Here is a 21,458-nt window from a genome sequence, read left to right on the forward strand (position 1 = left end):
TAAATAGGGCTCTCTTTACAGGAAGTGTTTATGGAAGGCTGTGCAAGTCACATGCTAGGAGGTGTGACTAGGGTTCATAAACAAAGGGACTTAACTCCTAAATGGCAGAGGATTGAGCCAGTGGCGGCTCTAGACTTTATGAGGCCTTAGGCGAAACTCAAACAAGAGGCCCCCAACTAACACTCATAATAAAAAAACATATAGTGGTTGCATCTTGTGTATAATGAGCTGTAGTTATAATGTATGACAGGTTTGCAGTGCTGGATACAGAGTGCTAGTCTCTGTATTCACTGTTGGGGTGAGTGTGGCACGGTTAAAGGAGAAAGTGTGACAGGGCGAGGGGAGGTGAGAGTGACAGGATGAGGGAGGGTTATGTGACAGGGTGAGTGTGGCATGTCTAGGCAGGATGAGTGACAGGATAGGAGAAGTTAATGTGATAGGGTAAAGAGGGGGTGAGTTTGACAGGGTTATGGGTTATGTGTTGAACGGCTGGAGTAGGGAGTGTGACAAGGCAAAGGGAAAGTGAGCCGGACATGATTACATGACAGGGTGAGTGTGGCATGGTTGGGCCCACGTGAAAGGGTTAATGTGAAAAAAGATGAGTGTGACAGGGTTGGGGGTGAGTGTGACAGTATGAGAGAAGATGAGTGTGATAGGATTAGGGGGATTAATGTGATAGGGTGAGTGTAGAAGAGCGAGGGCCAGTAATTGTGGTATGGATGGAGGGGGTGAGAGCAACAAGATTAGGAGAGGTTAATGTGAGCGAGGTGAAGGGGGCATGACAGCATGTGGGGGGTGACAGTGTGTGGGGTGGCTGTATGTGTGTGTGGAATTGTGACGGTGGGTAGGTGAGAGTGTGGGAGGCAGTGTTGGAAAGGGTGACAGTGTGTGCAGGGGCAGTGTGTGGGAGGGGGGACTGTATGTATCGGTGACATAGTGTTGGGGGCTGACAATATGGGTTGCAAGTGTGTGGGTAACAGGCTGAGAGAGCAGTGTGGAGGAATGTGACACTTTTGGTGGCAGGGTGTGAGTAGGTGACAGTGAGGGGGAGGATGACAGGGTGGGGGCAGTGTGTGACAGTGTGTGGGGACAGGGTGTGTTCCAGATTGGAAGGGCAAGGTGTATGGGACACAGTGTAGTGAGGGCAGGGTGTGTGACACTGACAGCATGAGGGGGCAGTGTGTATGACAGTGTAGGGGGGCAGGGTGTGTGACCATGTGGGTGGCAGAGTGTGTGGGAGAGCAGGGTGTGTGACAGTGGGGGGCATTTTGTGTGAGAAATTGTGTGGGGGCAGAGTGTGTGGCGGACCGTGTGGGGGGCAGGGTATGTGGTGGTCACTGTGGGTGGCAGGGTATGTGTGGGAAGGTTATGTGGTGGTCAGTGTGGGGGGCAGGTTATGTGGGGGGCAGGGTATGTGGTGGTCATTGTGGGGGTCAGGGTATGTGGCGGTCAATGTGGGGGACAGTGTCTGTGGTGGCCAGTGTGATGGTTAGTGTGGGGGGCAGTGTATGTAGTGGTCAGTGGGGGGGACAGTGTCTGTGGTGGTTAGTGTGGGGACAGTGTATGTGGTGGGCAGGGCAGTGTGGGGGGCAGGGCAGTGTGGGGGGCAGGGCATGTGGATGGCGGGGCAGTGTATGTTGGGGCAGTGTATGTTGGGGCAGGGCATGTTTGAGGCAGGGCATGTGGGGGGCGGGGCAGTGTATATGGGTGGGCAGTGGGGGTGGGAGGGCAGTGTCGGGGCAGTGTGGGTGGGAGGGCAGTGTTGGGGCAGTGTCGTGGGAGGGCAGTGTATGTAGGTGGACAGTGAGGGTGGGAGGGCAGTTTTGCGGCAGTCAGGGTGGGGGCAGTGTTGGGGCGGAGAGGGTGGGAGGGCAATGAGGGTGGGTGGGCAATGAGGGTGGGTGGGCAGTGTTGGGGCAGTGAGGGCAGTGAGGGCAGTGAGGGTGGGAGGGCAGTGAGGGTGGGAGGGCAGTGTTGGGGCAGTGAGGGTGGGAGGGCAGTGTTGGGGCAGTGAGGGTGGGAGGGCAGTGTTGGGGCAGTGAGAGTGGGTGGGCAGTTTTGGGGCAGTGAGGGTGGGTGGGCAGTTTTGGGGCAGTGAGGGTGGGTGGGCATTGTTGGGGGCAGTGAGGGTGGGTAGTTTTGGGGCAGTGAGGGTGGGCAGTGAGGGTGGGCAGTTTGGGGGCAGTGAGGGTGGGTAGTTTGGGGGCAGTGAGGGTGGGTAGTTTGGGGGCAGTGAGGGTGGGCAGTTTGGGGCAGTGAGGGTGGGTAGTTTTGGGGCAGTGAGGGTGGGCTGTTTGGGGGCAGTGAGGGTGGGTAGTTTTGGGGCAGTGAGGGTGGGTAGTTGTGGGGCAGTGAGGGTGGGCAGTTTTGGGGCAGTGAGGGTGGGTGGGCATTTTTAGGCACAGTGTGTGTGGAGGCTGTGACAAATACCTTTTTTTATTATATAATTACCTGGTGGTCCAGTGGTTGAAATTCCCTGGTGGTCCAGTGGCAGCAGTCCCTGGTGGTCCGGTGGGATGACTGTTCTGTCTGCAGCTCCGCGAGAGCTTCAGACCTTGTTCTCGCGAGAGCCTGTCAGAGCGTTGCCGTGGTAACCCGCGGCAACGCTCTGTAAGCCCGCGAGTACCACAGTAAGTGATCTGCAGCTCTGCACTCGGCGGAGCTGCAGATCAGAGGCTGGCTCTCCATGTGGGGAGACCATATGGAGGGGCCACCCGGCGGCATACTGGGCAAGCTGCCGGGCCCCCTCTCACTGTCGGTTCAGTCTGCCCTGAGGCGATTTAGGCTGCCGCGAGGCCCCAGCAAGCGCGAGGCCTTAGGCGGCCGCCTAAATCGCCTAATTAGAGAGCCGCCTCTGGATTGAGCAGTGAGGCTGCAGGGGCATGTTCTATACACCAAAACTGCTTCATTAAGCTAAAGTTGTTCAGGTGACTATAGTGTCCCTTTAATGTTTCCCTTATCATTGTGTACATGTTCTGGGTTTAGCTTCCTATCCTTCTCTGGTTCTAGGTTCTACTAGTTCATGTTTGGTGTCTGTCCCAGCCTTGCCTTGTTTCTGTACTGGATACATTCCTGCTGAAGAGCCTTCTTATTCAGCTCCTGGGAGGTCTGCTTATTTCCAAGTTCCTAGTTCCTGGGATCCGCAGAAGCAACATCAGGGTCCTGGTATGTGGCCGCACAAACGCTGGTGCTCAACACCAGGGGGCGTGCGGTTACCCTGCACCAGACCCTGCTAATCCACTTCCACACTGTGACTCCTACTTCAACATCAGGCATACTGGGTCCCGGTCGTCCGACTGCCGCCCAGACAGTGTCTGGGTCCCGGTCACCGGACCGCCACCCTGACAATAACACAGTTCTACCTCTCTGAATTAGGAGAGGTCTACCCACTGGAAGCTGGATCCCTGACCTTAGTCCAGAATGTTTGGAGGACAGCGAGACCCCAGCAAAGCTGCAACGCTGGCTACGGGGACTACAGTGGTTATGGTGTCGGGTGGAGTACTTGGCAGTACTCTGTGTTACTAGGAAGCAGTGACTGGCAGAGGCACCCAGTCGGGGTGCCAGGTGGTCCGCCACAGTCACCAAAACAAATTTAGGAGTTACATCACTATTTTTTCTGTTCATGCAGCCCTAGCCACACCTCCCCTCGCTGTGACTGACACAATGGTTTCATTTTAAATCAGATGTAACTTACTTTAAAAGTTTTTAACTCCGGCTATGTAAATTTAACTTTAATTACATAGAGGAGGCTCCTGTAAGATCTAGCAAACTGTTAACAGAGCAGGATATAGGAAATTCAAAATTGAACATAATTTACAATACTGATAGTATAAACATTAGATGATTCTTTACAGGAAGTTTGTAGGAATGCAGTGAGATGCGCCTAGGCCTGCTTAAACAGAATGATTTAACTCCTTAATGTCAGAGAATTGAGCAGTGACTGCAGGGCAAGATCTGTACACCAAACCTGCTTCATTAAGCTGAAGTTGTTTTTGTGACCCTTTAAAGTAAGAACTCAAGTAACAGAACTGAAGGCACAGCCTTACATTTAAAATTCACTTTGAATTCTCACAATATTGAATAACACTGTAAGTATTGTTTTCATATTGCTACAAACGTAGTTTATGTGATCAGGGCTAGATTAAGAGCCCATTGGGCCTGGTGCTGACAATTATGATGAGCCTAATCACAGAGTCTTATTGGCAGAAAACACTTAACCAGTTATACCTCCCAATCATCATGTATCTGGTGCTGGAGGGAAACTCAAAGGATACAGCTATCAGAAAACACATACCCTATGCTAATCTCTCGCTTGCATCTTTCAAGTAAATCCATACCCCCTAACAGTAGTCTCTGGTGAAGAAGGATTTTGGTGGGTGGGGTAAAAGGGTGGGCCATTTATGTCAGTCACTTAACCAGAACAAAGGGACAAACATGCCCAAAAAGGTAGCGAGTCTGCACAAAGAATTAGATGGTCAGCCTGGCATGAATGCTCGTCAAGTTGCCAAGGCATACTGTGCAGACAGCACTGTGAGCTTGGCATATATGCATTTAATGATGTGCTAGCCTCCAAGTGGCCACCCCTAAGATGGCCACTGGAGGTGCTTCCTGGCTCAGGGCTGCACAGTAAGCCGCCCTGCCGTTTAGCGTCCCCACGCTCTGCATGGGGACGCTGAATTTTCCTCATAGAGATGCATTGATTCAATGCATCTCTATGAGGAGGTGCTGACTTGCCGAAACAGCCTTTGGCCCCGCCCCTTGCTGATTTTAGCCAATCCAATGCTTTCCCCATGAGAAAAGCATTGGATTGGCTAAAAATCAACACTTTTGATGATGTCACCAAAGGAGTGTGGCCAGCGTCGGCGGACCCATGGATAGCTGAAAATAGGGTGAGTTTTAACCCTTTCTGATGGGGCTAAGGTCGGAGGGAGGGGTGCAAGCCACCTAAATGGTGTGTTTTCACTATAGGGTCAGGAATACAAGATGTGTTACTCTACATCCCTCTTCAGTTTCCAACTTAAACAAGAGCACGTGAGTAGTGTTAAAATTAAAATAAAAAATACAATTAAATCTATGGCCTATAACATAGGCATGGGCCTGGAGCTGCTGCCAAATGTGTGTGATGTTCAATTTACTGAAGCCACGATTTTTCTATTCATTGCTAAAATTTGTTACAAAACTAAAACATATGGAAAATACCACCAACCAATATATGTTTACACCTCATTTATACTAATCATAGATTTAAATCTTTATAAATATTCATTCGATTTTTGTTTGTGTTTTCAGAATGTTGTATGAGAAGCCCCGAGCTATCAACCCCACGTACGTTTTATGTATTCAAACTTTACTATGATTTTCTATATTGTTGCTAAGAGTATGGATAGAAAGAAGCACAAGAACTGTAGAGTTTATTGAATAAACCATGAAATGTGCATAGCCGGTAGGACTTTGACATTTTTAGTGAATTGTTGAATTACTCCAAGCACCATGGCTACTTTATTGATTTGATGGTCATAGTGATTGAAGTCTGTATGTGAGTTTCACTTTGAAACGCTGCACAGAGATTAATCCCTTTGCTGACGGAGCTGTAACTCCACCTCCGACAGCATCATTAGTCAGCTCAGGACAAAGTTCAAAGCTGGCTAATATTATTTTTGCACAGAATTAGCGTATGCTAATCCCAAACATGGCCCCCTCAAGGCAATCAGTGCTCCAACCTGGGGTTCGGCAATCAGTCCTAAACACTAAACAGAATAAAAAGAAGTCTGGGCAACATAAACTGTCAGTAGAGGTTATTTTATTATGGGAAAGGCACCATACGTGTGCAACATTTTGGTTATGAAGCCTATGTATAATTAAGGCTTCAGGGAAAGTTTCAAGCTATTTACTAGACCAGGGAGAGGCAACCTTCAGCACTCCAGATGTTGTGGACTACATCCCCATAATGCTCTTACAACCATGATGCTGGCAAAGCATCATGGGAGGTATAGTCCATAACATCTGGAGTGCCGAAGGTTGCCTATGCCTGTACTAGAATGTAGTTCATCCAAATTTGGCCTGATCAGATGATCGGTCAAATACTCGAACTCCAAGTCAAAATGTAACCCAATCTATATTTAATAAATGTAATTTATATTTTTACTGTTTTTTTCTTCATTTGGTTACTTAATCTGTGAACCAAATAGTAGGAAAATGGATATATATTTCTTACTGCAAAATGTATACGTAATATTATATATTTAAGTAAAATGTTAACACGTTAGTATGAATTATGCTTTTTTTTATTATTAGTAATGAAATAAAAAAAGGTTTTTTCCCCAGCTAAACAAACATGGCCAAAAAAACATCATAACCAAACATATGGCCCTGCTGGCTTGAAATGCTTTCAGCATGCTGTGATCTGTTGCCAATTGATTAGTTGACTTAATAAGAATGGTTAACAAAATCGATGGAAAGCTCTATGAAATTCATTGCAAAGGCAGCTCTCCTAAATGCAACATAAAAACAATTAAAAACAATATTCCTGTACTTATTTGCATATTTCCCACAGCATTCTTGGATTATATCGTTAAACATTGGGGTCAAATGTAACTTTTAAAAACAAATAAAAACAAGTTCCCAACATTTGTGGGAAATGTTTGAGTTTTGCTGTATTGAGTCTGAAATATCATTCAAAGACTGAATTCAGTAAATCAGTAAATCAGTGATATCATATATAGATTCTGTATTTACATACAATATCACAGGAGAACTGACGTGGTGACGATGACACCGTGGCTTGCCCCTATTGTGTGGAATGGTACTTATAACAGTGATATATTGAATGCCCAGTTCCAATTACGAGGAGTCCGCATTGGCCTTGCAACCTTTGCCATTAAAAAGTAAGTAATAATAATTCAACATACTTTAATATAAAATTGTAATTTATTTTCTAAAATAACAGATAACATGGTGGTAAGCCTTTGGTATTATGTGGCTAATTTACAAGAGCCTGACGCCATTTGTTACTGCTGTCACATCACAATTTACGAGAAAATGCAATTGAATATCTGTGCAACTACACTGGAAAGAAGTCTTCTACATAGAGTGAGACCACTCCAAAGAAACCGCAATGACATTAGAAATGTTCTAGATGCAATGTTTTGTTTTCCCAGGTGTAGAACAAAACCAGTGTTTTGTTTTTGGCATACTTTGCAAAGCAGGATAAGGTGTAAGATTTTCTACAGAATTATGATTCCTTTTAGGCTACCTAGTTTAGCCTAACTGGCCAAGTGTGCTATTAAAGGACAAAAAGCACGTATGGGTCCATTAGATCCCAGTGTTTACCCGAGAAAGCTGCTGTGCAGTGATAAGATTTTAAATATAAATTGTTTGTGGTTCTCCAGATCCAAATATTAATTAAAGGGTCCAGTGAATTATTTTATGCTGTGTGCAGGTGTATACATGATATACTGGCTAGGGGTCTTTCCTCCCCCTCCCCTCTGAAAGATGGAAGACAAGGTAATATAATTATGGTGATTGTATTTCCCCTCAAAACATCTATGCACCCATCATTTTTTAAAATCAATAATTTTCATTAAATGCAATAAACTTCTAAAAACAAGAAGTGAATATTTGATGATAGTTGTCCTTTAAATAATTTACACTAAAACATATAAAGCACTTAAAATTGGGGTATAGTGCCTAAATATCTTTAAAAATAGAGAAATACCTTTCCCCCAGTCCAGAGCTGAAGTACACCTTCAAAGTATTCAACCAATATTAGAGTAGGATAAGGCAATATATATGTAGCAAACTGTTACAATATTATACTGACCTGACCACAGTGTAATAAATTTGAGATACAATTGCAATTGGATCTAGTACTTTATAGACGCTGTCCATAGTATCAATACAGAAAGCTCAACATTTTTACAAAATCTTTTAGACCATTAAAGTAGATATATATGAATTAAAATCTTACGGAATATTATTGCAAATAAAATTATCATCAGGAAATGCAACTCATATACACAACTTTAGTTCGTCTTTTTGGACTGGTTGTTCACATCCTGTGCAGGCATCCAGAAGATGCCAAATCCTTCCAAATTCCCTCAAAGTGAAAAAGTTGGAGTTTCTGGAGTTTGGTGTGCCTTTCAATTAATCTCCATCTGCCTGCATTCCACTGATGAGATGATCTCACTTTTAACCATGATTATATACATTATATACATATTGTTTAAAAAGGAAATAATTACCTATATAAAATAAGAGATAAAATAAGTAGTTATTATAAAAAAGACTCTAAGAATCATAAGAAAAAATAAAATAAATGATAGTAATCAGTTCTATAATGATGGAGGGAATAACGCTAAATAAGACAAAGGGATGATTATCGCCTAAATAAAATAACGCACTAAAAAACACTCTCTATAAATATTATCAACAAAGAGCACTGGCTCTTTCCCTAAAACACTTGAAAAAGCACCACGCGGGTGCACTTACAGTAGTGCAATTACCATCCGTAGTGGTTGAGGGAGTTTCTTTGTTCCAACCCAGGCTCATTATTCTGGGTAATCCCGCCCGCGAGACACACAAAAATAAAACAGTTATGCACCCACCAGTGGATTATCAAGAATTCTGGACGCATCCCCTAAAACTGTTGGTACATACTCCTTGGGGATCACCAAGCTTCTGCTCTGAACTTCAAAGTAGAGTTCTATCCAGACCATGCCATGCCCAAAGAATTTGGGAACATTATTTGTAATGTACAAGGAAGTCAGTACAGAAAGATGTCCAATGTTTATTAAAAAGAACAAAAGGTTTTATAACAACATGCAATACAATGACGTCTAGACGGAGTTTCATTGATTACCAATCAAATATTGACAACGATTAACTAACAGAATGAGCAAGCCCATGCATACAGCATGGTAGGCGCATGTAACAAATCATTGACATAAAATGTATATGGGGTGTAGGGGTAGGGTCTACTTAGAATAGGAGAGAACAAAAGATGGTCATGTGCCAAGACTACATATGTGATATTCTTGTTATGTGCAAAACTACGTATGTGATGTCTTTGCAACGCACAACGGTCTTATCATTCAGACAAACAGAAATTAACCCTATCAGTTTATTTGTATTATTGAAGCATCCTTCACAATTTTTACCTTGATAAAAAACAATTGAAGCTGCTGGGGCTATATTTTTCTTAGATTTAAATGTAATAGTGGGGAACTATATCAGATTAGAAATGTCAGAGTAGTATTGTAAATTCTAATATTTTCCTAGTTGATTAAAGGGACACTCCACTAAACAAACAAAAAAATGCATACTGCTACTGTTAATTGATATTGTAAAGCGCTACGGAATCTGTTGGCGCTATATAAATGGCAATAATAATAATAATAATAATAATAATAATAATAATAATAATAATATATACCCCCAATGAAAATGTGTATGCAGTTTATTATGCATTTTTTATTGGAGGTATATTTAAATATAGCTTGCAAACGTTGCAGTTCTCTTGGCTGACACTTTTTGCAATCTCTCCTTTTCTAACCTAGCCACAGTCTTTCTGTGGCTGTCTAATCACAGACTTCCCAACGCAGCTCAGAGATAAGTGTTTGCAAGGCAGGTGCTCTAAACCAGTGCTCCTCAACCTTCTCCTCAAGGCACACCTAACAGTATAGGATTAAGGGATTACCCAGGTGTGTCTAAGGTGTTTAGAAAACAAACAAAAATAAAACTAACAACACCGTAGACTCCAAGGTGTTTTTTCTTTTTTTTTCTAAACACCTTAGACACACCCAGGTAATCCCTAAAACCTGGACTAAGTGTGGGTTGAGGAGCACCGCTCGAAACTATTGCTGCCTCTTGAGGGACATCAGCGCTGGGTTTAGGTAAGTAAATAAATGGTTTTTAACCCTTTATTCACCACAGCGGTGTATGAATAACAGCCAGAGGGTTGTAACAAGGTTAATGTGTATAAGTGTCAAATCTACTGAAATCTGTACTATTTGCAAAATGGAAAGAAAAAGAGGACACACTGTTCACCCATAAAACACTCCAGCAAGCTGAAGTACTTTAGGGATTTGGAATGTTCATTTCACAACAGGAGTAACAACTGATAGCACTCCAGATGTTGTTGACTGCATCTCCTGTAGTGCTTTGCCAAAATGATGGTTGTAAATGCATTATGTTATTCCATAACATGGAGTTGCCAACGCTTGCATACCTTCACTTCAAAGTTGGGGCCCTGGACTACTATATTGCTTTACCGATCGCTCCTTTCAATAATACCTGAATATAGTGATGTCACGAACATAAAATTTTTGGTTCGCGAATGGCGAACGCGAACTTCCGCAAATGTTCGCGAACGGGCGAACCGGGCGAACCGCCATAGACTTCAATGGGCAGGCGATTTTTAAAACCCACACGGACTCTTTCTGGCCACAATAGTGATGGAAAAGTTGTTTCAAGGGGACTAACACCTGGACTGTGGCATGCCGGAGGGGCATCCATGGCAAAACTCCCATGGAAAATTACATAGTTGATGCAGAGTCTGCTTTAATCCATAAAGGGCTTAAATTACCTAACATTCCTAAATTGTTTGGAATAACGTGCTTTAAAACATCAGGTATGATGTTGTATCGATCAGGTAGTGTAAGGGTTACGCCTGCTTCACAGTGACAGACCAAACTCCCCTCTATATACAGAATAACATGGCTCCCTCTATATACAGAGTAACATGGCTCCCCTCTATATACAGTGTAAACATGGCTCCTCTCTATATACAGAATAACATGGCTCCCTCTATATACAGAGTAACATGGCTCCCCTCTATATACAGTGTAAACATGGCTCCCTCTATATACAGTGTAAACATGGCTCCTCTCTATATACAGAGTAACATGGCTCCCCTCTATACAGGGGCGTACCTTGAGCATTTGGCACCCGGGGCGGATCCCTTATTTGGCACCCCCCTCTCCAACTTTGAAATGTAAAAAACAACTGCAATTTTTTTTAAATGTATGTGTATGCAGTGTGTGTATAGTGTATGAAGTGTATGCAGTGTGTGTATAGTGTGTGCAGTGTGAGTATAGAGTGTGCAGTGTGCGCATAATGTATGCAGTGTGTGTATAGTGTGTGTGTATAGTGTGCATAGTGTATGCAGTGTGTGTATAGTGTGTATGCCGTGTGTGTAGTGCATGTAGTGTGTGCAGTGTGTGTGCAGTGTGTATGCAGTGTGTGTAGTGCGTGTGCAGTGTGTGCATAGTGTGTATAGTGTGTACAGTGTGTGTGCAGTGTGTGCATAGTGTGTGCAGTGTGTGTATAGTGTGTATGCAGTGTGTGTATAGTGTGTACGCAGTGTGTGTATAGTGTGTATGCAGTGTGTGTATAGGGTGTATGCAGTGTGTGTATAGTTAGTGCAGTGTGTGTATAGTGTATGCAGTGTGTGCAGTGTGTGTATAGTGTGTGCAGTGCGTGTATAGTGTGTGCAGTGTGTGTATAGAGTGTGCAGTGTGTGTATAGTGTGTGTGCATAGTGTATGCAGTGTGTGTATAGTGTGTATGCAGTGTTTGTAGTGCATGTAGTGTGTGCAGTGTGTGTATAGTGTGTGCAGTGTGTATAGTGTGTGCAGTGTGTATAGTGTGTGCAGTGTGTATAGTGTGGGCAGTGTGTATGCAGTGTGTGTAGTTTAGTGTATTAGCATGTTATATATTTACAAATGGCTCTCAGACATTGTAGTAAAATAGAACTTCTCTTTACTTCAGTACACACACATAATGACATAACACAAAAGAGACTAAACACAACAGAACAAGTGCATAACTTCACTATGCTGCCATCTACTGGAAGGTGGACTGCATAAACCTCAATACATAACACTCCTCCCCCTAGACCTCAAAGTCTTTGAGATAACTGGGAGGTTTAATATTTCGTCTTGGGCGCCCCAAAACCATGTTTGGAACTGCTTCACCTGGACCTTCAGTTGTGCCCATCCCTTCTTCCTGTGCTCTGTCAGATGGACCACACAGAACTGGTTCTTCAATAACAACTCCTGGAGAACTGAGACCTGTATCATCCAGTGGTTCCACATCATCTGATATCACAGAAAACCCAGTATGACTGGGACCGGCAGCAGGCACAATCTCCACACTTCGTTCCCGAATCTGATCGACATGCCTTCGTAATATTCTACCATCAGGAATTTGTACTTTGTATGACAAAGGTCCTGTGGCCATAAGTACTTTTGCAGGTATCCATTTAGGCCCAGAAACATAGTTCCTGACATAGACATCACTGTCAGGTGAAAATACTCTGACAGTAGAAGCATTATAGTTCTTATTGAATTGCAATTCTTGCTTCTCTTGTAACTCAGTTGTCAAATCAGGATGTAAACGATCCAAACAAGTTTTAAGACGCCGGTTCATAAGGAGCTCTGCTGGACTACTACCGGTGCTTGAGCAAGGTGTCACATGTTGTTGCAGAAGGAAATTTGCAAGTCTACGATTCCAATCTCCTTCAATAATTCTCTTTAATGAGTCTTTGGTAGTCTGAACCATACGCTCAGCTTGACCATTTGATGATGGGTGAAATGGTGCAATAGTAACATGTCGAATAAGATTACTTGCCATGAACATTTTGAATTCTGATGAGGTAAATTGTGTTCCATTATCAGACACAATTGTATCTGGCAACCCATGTGTAGCAAACAGCCTCCTTAGAATCTTTATGACTGTGACTGAGGTAGCAGATGTAACTGGAACAACTTCTAACCATTTTGAAAAGGAGTCAACAACTAAAAAAAACATCTGTCCGTGAAAAGGGCCAGCAAAATCTATATGTAAACGGGACCAAGGTGACCTAGTCACTTCCCAAGGATGTACTGAGGCTTTAGGTGGAGCATGACGAGTAGATTGGCATGGTACACAGTTCTTCACCCACTTTTCAATAACTTCATCCATTTTAGGCCACCAAACATAACTTCTGGCTAAAGCTTTCATGCGAACTATTCCAGGATGTCCTTCATGAAGAGCATGCAATACTCGAGCTTGTCCTGCATTTGGAATTATCACTCTGTTTCCCCATAATAGGCACCCTTTATAGGCAGTTCATGTTGGCGCACTACAAATGGTTTGAACTTGTCTTCCACTTTTGATTTTGGCCACCCCCTCCAAACCCAGTTGAGCACACGGGACAGCAAAGGATCCTTGGCAGACATACAAGCAATGTCACTTGCATGTAACGGAGGGTTTGGAATGGATTCCAACATGAGGACCTCAGACATAGGAGGAACAAAGAAGTCAGGAGAAGGCTAATCCATCAGCATGTGTGATATCCTTGCCAGGACGATACTTGAACTCACAATCATAGGCATTCAGCAGAAGGGACCACCTGAGCATGCGTGGTGAAATTATTTGAGGAGTGGGAGTATCACTGGTGAACAGACCCAGTAAAGGTTTATGATCTGTTATAATAGTAAACCTCCGCCCATACAAATAGTCAAGAAACTTTTTTACACCGGACACAATAGCTAAAGCCTCCTTGTCAATTTGGGCGTAATTCCTCTCTGTAGTTGATAAAGTCCGTGAATAAAATGCAATAGGAGCCTCAACCCCATTTCTTAAAGTGTGGCTTAATACAGCCCCTATGCCATACGGAGAAGCATCGCAGGTGAGGCTGAGCGGTTTCTCCAAATCATAGTGTACAAGCAAACTGTCAGAAGACAACAGTTTTTTAGCAGCGCTGAAAGCGGTAGTATGAACGTCAGTCCACTTCCATGGAGCATCTTTATCTAGTAGACGATGCAGAGGTTCAGCAACAGTGGCTTTATCAGGCAGAAAAGAATGGTAAAAATTAAGCAACCCTAGGAAAGCTTGCAGTTCTTGTTTGTTTGTTGGAACCGGAGCTCTATGGATAGCTTCAACCTTAGAGTCAGTTGGATGAATGCCCTGTGCGTCAACTCGGTACCCAAGGAAATCCACGCTGCTTACACCAAAAACACACTTTTCTTTTTTAAGTTTTAGACCAGCATCAAGAAAACGTTGTAAAACAAGTTGTAGCTGTGCAGCCAATGACTGTATAGAATCTGCTCCAATAAGAACGTCATCAAAATAAGGCACTACACCTGGAAGTCCAGATAAGAGGTCCTCCATTAAATTCTGGAATATGCCAGGAGCAATGGAAACTCCAAACTGCAAACGTCTTGCTCGGAAAGCTCCTTTGTGTGTTATTATCGTTTGTGCATCAGCAGCCTCATCATCCACAGGTAACTGCTGGTAGGCTTGAGCCATATCCAACTTGGCAAATACTTTTCCTTTTGCCAAAGTAGTAAGAATTTGATTAACAGCTGGAATTTGATAGGGATGCTCTTGCAACGCTTTATTTATTGTACATTTGTAGTCAGCACAGATTCTGACATCACCATTTGGTTTCATGACCGGAACTATGGGTGTACACCACTTTGGGTGTGTTATGGGTTCAAGTATGCCTTGTTCCACAAGACGTGTAATCTCAGCATCTATTTTTGGTCTGAGAGCTAATGCAATTTTGCGAGGCTTCATACGAATTGGAGGTACTTTTGAATCTAATACAAAATAAACAGGAGGGCCTTTAAACATGCCAAGACCTTCTTCAAAAACTGCACTAAATTTATCAATCACATTCTGTAGAATATCTGTGGATACATTATTAACTCCAGTTAATGAAATTCCTAAGGGTTCAAACCACTCTCTACCGAGCAAACTTGCTCTTTGTCCCTTAGTAATTATTAAACGTAAATGTCCTCTGAATTTACCATATTTTACTGGTATAAAACAAGCCCCTTTAACATCCACAGCCTGTTGTTGTAGTCCACGAGATGAATATCACAAGGTACTATTGAAGGAGAATTATGAGGCCATAACAATGTAAATGTCTCTTCTGAAATCAAAGAATATGCGCACCCAGAATCTACTTCCATTTTGCACGGAACATCTTGAAGCACAATTTCAGTGTAAACCTTCAGTCCTGATGGTGAATTTTCCACTTTATTCACATAGTCATTTGAGTAAACACTGCAGTCCTTTCACTATCTGAAACGGTTTGTGGAGTATTAAAAGAGTGCGCTGTGGTTTGTATTTTATTCACATTCTTATATTTGGTCTGAATTCCACTGGCTTGACTTTGGCAAACTGTCTGTATGTGAGCTGTACGTTTACATGTGTGGCAAACTGCATTTCGAAAACGACATGTATTACGCCTGTGTTTTCCACCACAACTATAACAAGTTCCTTTAAATGGAGCTGTGACATCAGTGTGTGGTGAACAGTGTTTTGATTTAACATCAGTCTTCTTCACTAGATTTATTTCAGGTGAGTTATCTTTGCTGGAGGAGAATTGTATCTCTTTTGAATGGACATATGCAGCCTCATTTGCGAGCGCTTCCTCTTGTGCAATAATAAAAGTTAAATTCTGTCTTGCAAGCAGTCTCCTCTGCAGTGCTTCATCTTGCACCCCACACACAAGCCTGTCCCTTAACAAGGATTCTAAGCTGGTACCAAAATTGCAATTTTCAGACAGCCTGCGCAGTTCTGCAATGTATACTGCAATGCTTTCACCTGGTTTCTGATTTCTTCTATTGAAATGGAAACGCCTCACTGTTTCAGATGGGGTGGGTGCTAAATGATGTTTTAACAGTGCCAGTATTTCTTCAAATGAATAGTCTTGTGGTTTAGCAGGAGATATCAGTGAGCGAACAATATCAAATGTTTTGGATCCAATAACACTCAGTAGCACAGCTCTCTTCTGAATAGCATCCACCACCTTATTAGCTTCCAGGAAAAACACTAACCTGTCAGCATATGAGTCCCATGAGGCTGGATTAGCCAGATCAAATTCCTCCATGTGTCCCAGAGAAGCCATGCTGGAAATATTTGTAGATAAAAGAATTCCAAAAAAAAGTTTTACTTCCTCACTCAGGCTGATTTCATTTCCTGTATATATATTCTGCAGTGTCCATTTATTGGAATCCCATCCTCGTCGCCAGTTTAGTGTATTAGCATGTTATATATTTACAAATGGCTCTCAGACATTGTAGTAAAATAGAACATCTCTTTACTTCAGTACACACACATAATGACATAACACAAAAGAGACTAAACACAACAGAACAAGTGCATAACTTCACTATGCTGCCATCTACTGGAAGGTGGACTGCATAAACCTCAATACATAACAGTAGTGTGTGTGTGTATAGTGTGTGCATCATGTATGCAGTGTGTGCATAGTGTGTACAGTGTGTGTATAGTGTGTACAGTGTGTGTAGAGTGTGTGCAGTGTGTGCATAGTGTGTGTGCAGTGTTTGCAGTGTGTCTGTTTTTTTCAAACTGAAAATTCTGAACAGTTTCTTCTTATATGTTTACATTGACTATATGGTATTTTTTTTAAAGCTAGGTACTTTTTGAAAACTAGTGGCAGGAATTAAAATTTTTCAGTCCATTGACTTGCTAAATGTCTTGTGGCATTATACCGGTAGTATTTCCAATTAATGACATTGGGATTTAATTATTGATTTAATGGGTCACAATTTCTATATTTCTACAATATGTAGCTGTGGTGTATATCCCTTAATCATTTATGCCTCATAATGTAGACTATGTTCCCTTTTGATATTTGGTCAATCAAGTAAACTACATTACAGAATCAGATGTCCCCTTGATTGTATAATTTTATGATCGACTTGTATACACTCTATAAATCCATTGCGGTGAGATTACTGTAGGTATTTTAGAATTGCTAATAAAATCAAGTTTGATTTAATAATATTTTGTAGTCGGTGAAGGTTATAACTAACCCTTGCTCCCCCTTGTGGGTAGTATTGTGGTTTCTTTTGGATTCTTTTGCATTTAAGTAAAGGGTTATCCCCTTTGAACCCTCATATTAGGATTTTTGGGGGGCATACTTATTCATCATAGGAGTCCTGTATATCAAACTTGTTCAATATTGTATATTTCTTTATAGCATGATCAGTTATTTTATTTCTTTGTAGTAACGTTTTGTATTTGAAACTGATTTATATATCTCTTTCCTTGCATTTTAGATATGTAGTGTTTCTCAAAAATTTCATTGAAACAGCTGAAAAATTCTTCATGGTAGGATATAAAGTCAACTATTACATACTCACTGACCGAGTCGAGGAGGTACGCCAGTACAATTTTAAACTTGGTGAAGGGAGACAGTTATTTATTCTGAAGTCTCCCACGTACAAAAGGTGGCAGGATATCTGCTTCAGACGCATGGAGATGATTCGTAATTACACTCGTGACAGATTCATCAATGAGGTTGACTACCTGGCTGTGGCAGATATTGACTCTGTGTTCATGGATGATGTTGGCGTAGAGAGCTTAAGTGATTTGTTTGGAACCATACATTTTGGATTTTTTAACGCATCTCGACAACAGTTTACTTATGAACGGCGTCCAGAGTCCAGAGCCTACATTCCACTTGATGAGGGGGATTTTTATTACGCAGCAGGTTACTTTGGGGGTACAACAGAGGAAATATACAAATTGACCAACTACTGCCATGATGGCATAATGGCAGACAAAAAGAAAAATATTGAAGCTATATGGCATGAAGAGAGCCATTTAAACAAATACTTTATTTATTACAAACCGACGAAGCTCCTTTCACCTGAATATTTATGGAGCAACTATATGGATATCCCAGGCTTTCTTAAAAGACGAAGATTTTCTACTGTTGCAAAAAACTATAATGAAATCAGATTCAAAAGGTAAATCAAAGAAAAACGAATAGCCAGTCAAAACTCTCAGCATTTAAAAAAAGGTTTTGCAACATTCCTCATATTATCCTTGACACCTTTGTCCCACCTCCCATATACTAAAATAATTATTTTTGTTGATTACTGTAGAAATCTAGCTCTCTTTTTGTCCCTCCCTCCTAACCTTCAGTATTCAATAGCACTGTTGCATATATCACCGGAAAGTACTGCAAAGTTATCGGCAGTAATAGTTCACCTATTGGATTTCAAGAGTAAAAACCTGATAAGTACAAGTCACAGAAAACACTCCACTGAGCTAAACAAAAGCTCTTGCAGTGTTGGGATTAACATTTTCAAAAAGTTTAGAGTGTGTTGACTAGAATGAGAGGGTCCTAGCCTCTCTACTTCCCGTCAGCAGCGTAACTAGAAACTGCACTGGGGCCCCCCATATGTCTAGCCCCCACACGTCCCCGCCATTCCCACATACATGCACACATACATACAAACAGGCACACATACATGTAGACCCACACATACATACAAGCACACACACATACAGAGACATACATACAGACACACATACACTAACACACACACATGCAAAATATTTAAGTCATCCTCCTGTTTCCTACCTTTTAGGTGCAGTAGGGTGACTTCCCTGGGGTCCAGTGGTGGCTCAGTCTGATGGGAGTCCAAGTTCCCACGTGGCTTCCGGTGTAAGTTGGGAGGAGTGACAAGGGCAGTCACTTCCTCCCAGTGGCTGACGTCATCACAGGGGGCCCGGTTGCGCTGACCTGGCCCCCTGGATATTTATTGCCATTGGGTGGCCCTAAGAGCATGGGCCACCTGATGGGCCCATTAATGTGTGGCCCCGGCGGTTCTACTGCGCGGGCCAGGGCCGTGACACATGGCGGCAGGCACCCGGTCGCAGGGGTCCACAGGGCAGCCTGGCCCCCTGGAGTGACGGACCCGGTCGGAGCGGTGACCCCTGCGATCGCGGTAGTTCCACCGCTGCTTCCCGTAGTAAGCAAATTCAAGGCCAATTATGACATTTGTGGATATTTGCACAAAGAACTGTTAAAGTAAGCAGTTTTTTAATATATCATTATCTTGGATTGGTGCTTTAGCTTTATTAAATGTATTGAAATACTGAGCAATGTTGCCCAGTGGACCCAAGGTAAAAAGTTACAATTGTGTGACTTATTACATTGAGTACCACAAGGGCACCCCCAGAACCTTAAACATTAAAGTGTGCATTATTGGTTATGGTGTTTGGAACGTTATTTTCAATATACAAAATTATGCAAAAATGCTTCTTAACACATTATGTATCCACTAATATTGGCGCCCTTAATAAACATGAACAAACAGGGCTGTGAAATTTGTCTTTATTGTTTAAACATTTGAACTTTTGTTAAAAAGAAATACACAAAAATACTCTGGTCTTATTGATATCAAGCAATTGCAAACACAACACAGGTTTATGAAAAAAATATTTGTTAAATGTATGTGTGGCACAATTATTGGCACCTCTATGAATTCATATGGGATAAATATATTTGAAGTATATTCCCATTGCTATTTTACATTATTTAGCACACATGGATGACTAGGAACAGGAAATTGTTCAACCATGACTTCCTATTTCACAGGGGTATATATATGAGGTAGCACATAGGCCAATTTCCTTTAGTCATTCATTAAAATGGGTAAGACCAAGGAATATAGCTGTGCAGTACAGCAAAATGTTGTTGAGCTTTACAAAATCTGAAATGGCTATAAGAAAATAGCAAAAGCATTGCAAATGCCCATTTCCACCTAATTAAGAAGTTCCAGTCAACTGGAGATGTGATGAATCAACCTGTAAGAGTACATGTAATTAGAACAAAACTCCTCCGCGAGGTAAGTGTGTTATATCAGAAAAAGTGCTTTACATATAGAAAATAGCAGCTCTACACTCTAATGTCGGATACCCTCTTCCCCACACAACACGAAAATATAAACACCTTCTAATGATACAAGATACACTTGTACCTATAGTGCAGCGCTAAAGTGCAAGGATATGGGGAATGATTTACCCCCGTTTATAACAGGTGTATATACAGTATGAAAGTCAATACAAAAAAACAAAAGAACACAAATATAGTGCCGATGGTAAAAACATTTCAATAATTTAATAGCGGAAAGTCAGATCAAGTTAAAAACAGTAAAATAAATAATATAAATAATGTCCACACTTCAGTCACAAGAAGCTCAGATGAGAGTGAAACGTGTATTGGCTGACCTTGGATATCCAGATACAGTGTATTTATTACTTTGTTTTTAACTTTTTTGTTAATAAATTGTTTTAGTATTTTAAGTATATCCTATCCAACATCAGGAATATTCATTTTTGGGGAAGTGCCATCCCCTCAATAGTGGCACTATACCTATATACCTTAGAGCCGATAGGGCTCTAGATAAGGTGAGCTCAATATCTGCCTCATTTTAGTTATCGATTTGATTGACATACTACACCATATTGGTCTCTTTTTCTCTTTATTGGAGGATATATCTTTATGAAGGAGTGGTGTGATGCTGCCCTAAGAGCATAGCCGCCTGATATACGGAGCCAATGTATATAAGCTCCATTATATGTGAGTGGTCTGACCTTACACTATTGAATTATTGAAATATTTTTACCATCTGCACTATATTTGTATTGTTTTTTGTTTTTAATGTATTGAATTTCGTACTGTATATACCTGTTATAAACGGGGGTAAGTCATTCCCCAAATCCTTGCACTTTGTAAGAGTACATGTGTCTATATCGTCTCAATGCACTGTAAAGATGGTTCAAGTAGCAATAAACTCTGCAAGGATCACAGCTGGAAAATTTCAGAAGTTAGTTGCGTCCTGAGGCCAGAAAGTCTCCAAAACTACAATCCAACGTCACCTACATAACTACAAGTTGCTTGGAAGGGTTTCAAGAAAAAAAGCATCTACCCTCTTCCAAAAACAAACTCAACAAACATACATCAAAATTAACTCAAAATTGGTTTACTGACAACAAAATCAAGGCTCTGCCATGGCAATTGCAGTCCTCCTACTTGAGCACAATAGATCTGTGGTGTGACGTAAAGAGGAGAGTCCACCAGCCTCGACCTTGAAATTTGAAGGGTATGGAGAGGTTCTGTATGTAAAATGGTCTCATTCTCCATTCTAAAATATTTACGTTGCCTTGATGTTCTTGAAGCTGGTATGTCAGAGGGATACTGCCACTTCCTAACAAGTTTAATGTTATTTTTAGAAATGTATATGCAACCTTTTATTGAGCATGAATGTTCCTAATACTTGTTATTTTTGTCTCAGTACTTTATAATCAGTGGAATTACCTGATTGTCTGAATAGTCTTATTAATAAACTACTGTTTTTAATTTGCTGTTCCTTAAATGATCCTTAAATGATTAAAGTTTTCATTTTACCCGTGCTGATTATTGTTATGTCTGTATTTTTATGAAACTTCATAATAAAAATAAGACTTACAAAAAAACACAAATAAAACCCAGTTAATTTAACCCCTGCATAGCTAGAATCAACTATAAATGTTTTTACTCTTATGTACTTTGCATAACAAAATGTAGTCAGAAAAGCCTCAATCACCTTCACTTATACTCTAGGGAGAATAACAAGCCTATAGATTAATTAATGTTTCTGCCAGAAG

The 21,458-nt window shown here is 41.7% G+C and overlaps 2 protein-coding genes across 2 annotated transcripts in view; both read left to right on the top strand.

The window, feature by feature from the left end:
- The window catches only part of LOC134573205 (histo-blood group ABO system transferase-like), a 196,678-nt gene extending 178,327 nt beyond the window's left edge, over positions 1-18,351 (top strand). The window contains exons 6-8 of the mRNA XM_063432787.1: positions 5,290-5,325; positions 6,750-6,884; positions 17,075-18,351. Coding sequence (XP_063288857.1) covers positions 5,291-5,325; positions 6,750-6,884; positions 17,075-17,771 — 867 coding nt within the window. The 5' untranslated portion in view covers position 5,290 and the 3' untranslated portion in view covers positions 17,772-18,351. The remainder of the gene's footprint in view (positions 1-5,289; positions 5,326-6,749; positions 6,885-17,074) is intronic.
- Positions 1-21,458, top strand: part of LOC134573203 (histo-blood group ABO system transferase-like) — a 134,816-nt gene that overhangs the window by 29,452 nt on the left and 83,906 nt on the right. The gene's annotated exons all lie outside the window — the stretch shown is intronic.

This window comes from Pelobates fuscus, chromosome 9 (assembly GCF_036172605.1).
Source record: "Pelobates fuscus isolate aPelFus1 chromosome 9, aPelFus1.pri, whole genome shotgun sequence".
NCBI classification, from domain to species: Eukaryota; Metazoa; Chordata; class Amphibia; order Anura; family Pelobatidae; genus Pelobates; species Pelobates fuscus.